Source organism: Stegastes partitus, unplaced genomic scaffold (genome assembly GCF_000690725.1).
Source record: "Stegastes partitus isolate 25-593 unplaced genomic scaffold, Stegastes_partitus-1.0.2 Scaffold1940, whole genome shotgun sequence".
Taxonomy (NCBI): domain Eukaryota; kingdom Metazoa; phylum Chordata; class Actinopteri; family Pomacentridae; genus Stegastes; species Stegastes partitus.
This window is the reverse complement of record NW_007579671.1, coordinates 93,868-96,738: the sequence shown is the minus strand read 5'-3', so window position 1 is coordinate 96,738 and position 2,871 is coordinate 93,868. Positions and strand designations below refer to the sequence as shown.

At 53.3% G+C, this 2,871-nt stretch overlaps 2 protein-coding genes across 2 annotated transcripts in view; one reads left to right on the top strand and one right to left on the bottom strand.

Moving 5' to 3' along the window:
* The window catches only part of entr1 (endosome associated trafficking regulator 1), an 8,730-nt gene extending 7,576 nt beyond the window's left edge, over positions 1–1,154 (bottom strand). The window contains 2 exon segments of the mRNA XM_008303125.1: positions 51–178; positions 925–1,154. Coding sequence (XP_008301347.1) covers positions 51–178; positions 925–967 — 171 coding nt within the window. The 5' untranslated portion in view covers positions 968–1,154.
* Positions 1,155–1,485: 331 nt separating this feature from the next.
* chek2 (checkpoint kinase 2) overlaps positions 1,486–2,871 on the top strand; it is a 5,289-nt gene continuing 3,903 nt past the window's right edge. The window contains exons 1-3 of the mRNA XM_008303131.1: positions 1,486–1,714; positions 2,039–2,342; positions 2,469–2,704. Coding sequence (XP_008301353.1) covers positions 1,589–1,714; positions 2,039–2,342; positions 2,469–2,704 — 666 coding nt within the window. The 5' untranslated portion in view covers positions 1,486–1,588. The remainder of the gene's footprint in view (positions 1,715–2,038; positions 2,343–2,468; positions 2,705–2,871) is intronic.

Sequence of the window (2,871 nt, the reverse complement as noted above, 5' to 3'; positions counted from 1 at the left end):
ACACAGTGACACAGACAGAAAACAGCAGCTGTCCTGTCACACTTGTTTACCTTCCCATGTGTCTGCTGCTGGTCTGGATCCTGGTCCTGGTCTGGATCCTGGTCCTGGTCTGGATCCTGTTTCTTCCATCGTAGAAACTCTTTGAAGGAGAACGGGTTGAGCTCCTCGGCGTCCTCGTCTGGAGCGAGACAAAGTCCATTCACACACAACATTAAAGCAGCAGCTTCAGGAGACAAACGAACCCAACAGGGTTCTGAATTAAAGAGATGAACCTGAACCAGAACCAAACTCATGTCCGACAGACGTGTCCATGAAAACCCTCCAGATCCAGAGAGTCTCTGTGAGCAGCTTTGCTCCAGCTTCTGTTTAACTCTTGTCTTTATTGTCACTGTGAATATTTGTGGCGCTGCAGAGGAACCGTCTCTGTGAGCCGGTCCGTTTTGCAGTGATGAGTGGTTCTGGTGGGCTGATGGATCAGGGAAGGGAGCACGTAGCGTCAGGCGTTTGTGGTTGTTTAGCCTCAGTTGTGTGTCTATTGTCGGTACTTTCTGAGGCTTTTTGGTTGTTGTTTTTCATATATTTATGAGTTTTGTGTCTATTTTGTGGCGTTTTTGTCTCTTTTCTCTGCTTGGTTCTGTTTGGGCCGATGCTGTGTGAACGTGTCAGTGTTTCATATCCTGTCTGCTTCTATGTGCTTTGTGTCTCTTTCAGCCTTTTTCCATCTGTTTTGTGTTTCTGGTTGTTTACTGGCATCCTTTATCTGCGGTTCTGCCCGGACTTCTGGTCCCGTCCGTGTCCTGTGTTCTGCTTCATGTCTGAGTTTCTGTCTTCTCACAGGTGGAGCAGAGATCAGAACCTTCCAATGAAACGCAGTGACATCTCCTGAACTTTGCCCTCACTTCACTGTTTCTCTGCAGGACTCACCGTCTGCGATGATCAGCGTCTTCCCGCCGCGCTGGGAGGACATGCTGCTCCCGCTGCTTCCGCTGCTTCCGCTGGTTCCGCTGGTTCCGCTGGTTCTGCTGGACAGCTGCCCCTCGGTCACTTATTGATCATTGTATCGATCCGTTGGTCCCGCCGAGTCTCCTCTGCAGCCCGAACCAGACCCGGAACTACTCCTGACAGCTGCCCATCTACGTCACCCGGCGTCCGGCCTCTTATTGGCTGCCGCGGCCACATGACGTCAGAGGAAAACAGGAAATGCACTTCCCGCAGACTCCCGGTAAAACCAGTGCCACACGTGCCTCGTCAGTGGTTCGGTTCGAGCAGCGGAGACTCGCAGGAGAGCCGGCTCCGCTCAGCCCGGTGAGTGGAGCCCCGAGGCCGGTGTACCGGCGCGCCCCGGTCCGGTCCGGTCCGGTCCGGTCCACCTCGTTCCGGCTGTGATATGAAGCAGTTCGGCGGGCTGAGAGCGGAGCTGGATCCGGGCTGAAACCGGTGGCGTTTCTGGTTCATGTTGGGTTTGGCTGTGATTGACAAGCGGTGGGCGTGGTCAGTGCACGGTGCTGGACTGGTTCCGGTGTCGGGTCGGTCCCCGGCTGCAGCTCCGACTGATACCGAACTCCGTTTGAAAATGGTCTAATTTAAGATGGCCGTGTGTTCCTCAGGTCCAGCTGTGAGCCGCTTTGTCCGGTGGACCGTCAGCAGGGTCGAGCTGTTGACAGATAAACAAACTCTTCTGAAATCGAGCTTCCACGAGCCGCTGGTGGGCGGGGTTAGTCAACCAGCAGCTTCAAAGCTGTATGCCAAAGTCCATTTAAATTTCGTCTAATTTAACGTTGCTGTGTTTCCCTACAGACACGTTATGGTGTCTGAGCTCTATCTTGGAACCTTGTGGGTAATTTAATGTTAAATTTGTGCCGATTTAAAGAGTGGACATCAGAATGATAAAATATGTTTTAAGTTAGTTTTCTATGTTTTTATTGTTGACAGGTAACCATGTCCTTTAGTTGAACAGTTTTGAAATGGGCTTTGGTGCGCAGATGTCTACAAGGACCAGTATGCTGTAACTTCTGATCATCTTCTGATGTGTCAGCAGAGCTGGAGAATGTCTGAAGAGGTTCCACATGGGGAGCAGTCCCAAGCCCAGTCCACCCTGTCCCCGTCGCAGGCCCAGTCCACCCAATCTGCCACCCAGTCCACCCTGTCCCCGTCCCAGCCCAAGTCCCAGCCCGGCTCCAGCTCGTCCAGCGGGCCGACGTCCGGCAGTCAGTCCTCCAGCGGTTCTGGGACTCTGAGCAGCGTGGACACCCTCCCTGTCACCCTGCCGTCCGTCCCCGAGGAGCCAGAACCACAACCCTGGGGCCGGCTGCTGCCGATGGCCCGCGGCTTCAGGAGCCACGGTAATGATCAGAACCTGCTGACACACTAGTGCTAGCACCAGCGCTGCTAGCATTAGGCTATCCTGAACCGTGGCACTGAAACCCGCCTGATCTGAGAGCTGCTGCTTCATGTTTGTGTGTTCGCAGACTGCATAGAGGACCAGTACCTGTTCGGACGAGACTCCAAGTGTAACTACGTCCTGGATGATCCTGATCAAAAAGGATCCACGAAGTTCAGAATCTACAGCAAGAAACACTTCAGGATCATCAGAGTGAGCAGCTCCTTCATGGTGATCCTCAGAGCAGCTGGACTTCTGTTTTTGGTTCTTGAAGACGTTTCAGCTTCATCCAGGAGGTTCCTCAGTTCTGATGGGAAGTTCCAGGTGTTCTCACCTCCAAATCACATGACTGACCACTGACCCAAACTCACAGGCCTCGAGGTGGTCAGCGGGTCCGTCGTCATGTGACTGAGGGTGAGAGGAAACACCTGAAGCACTGCATCAGGTAGAACTGAAGAACCTCTCGTATGAAGGCGCAACATCTCAAAGAA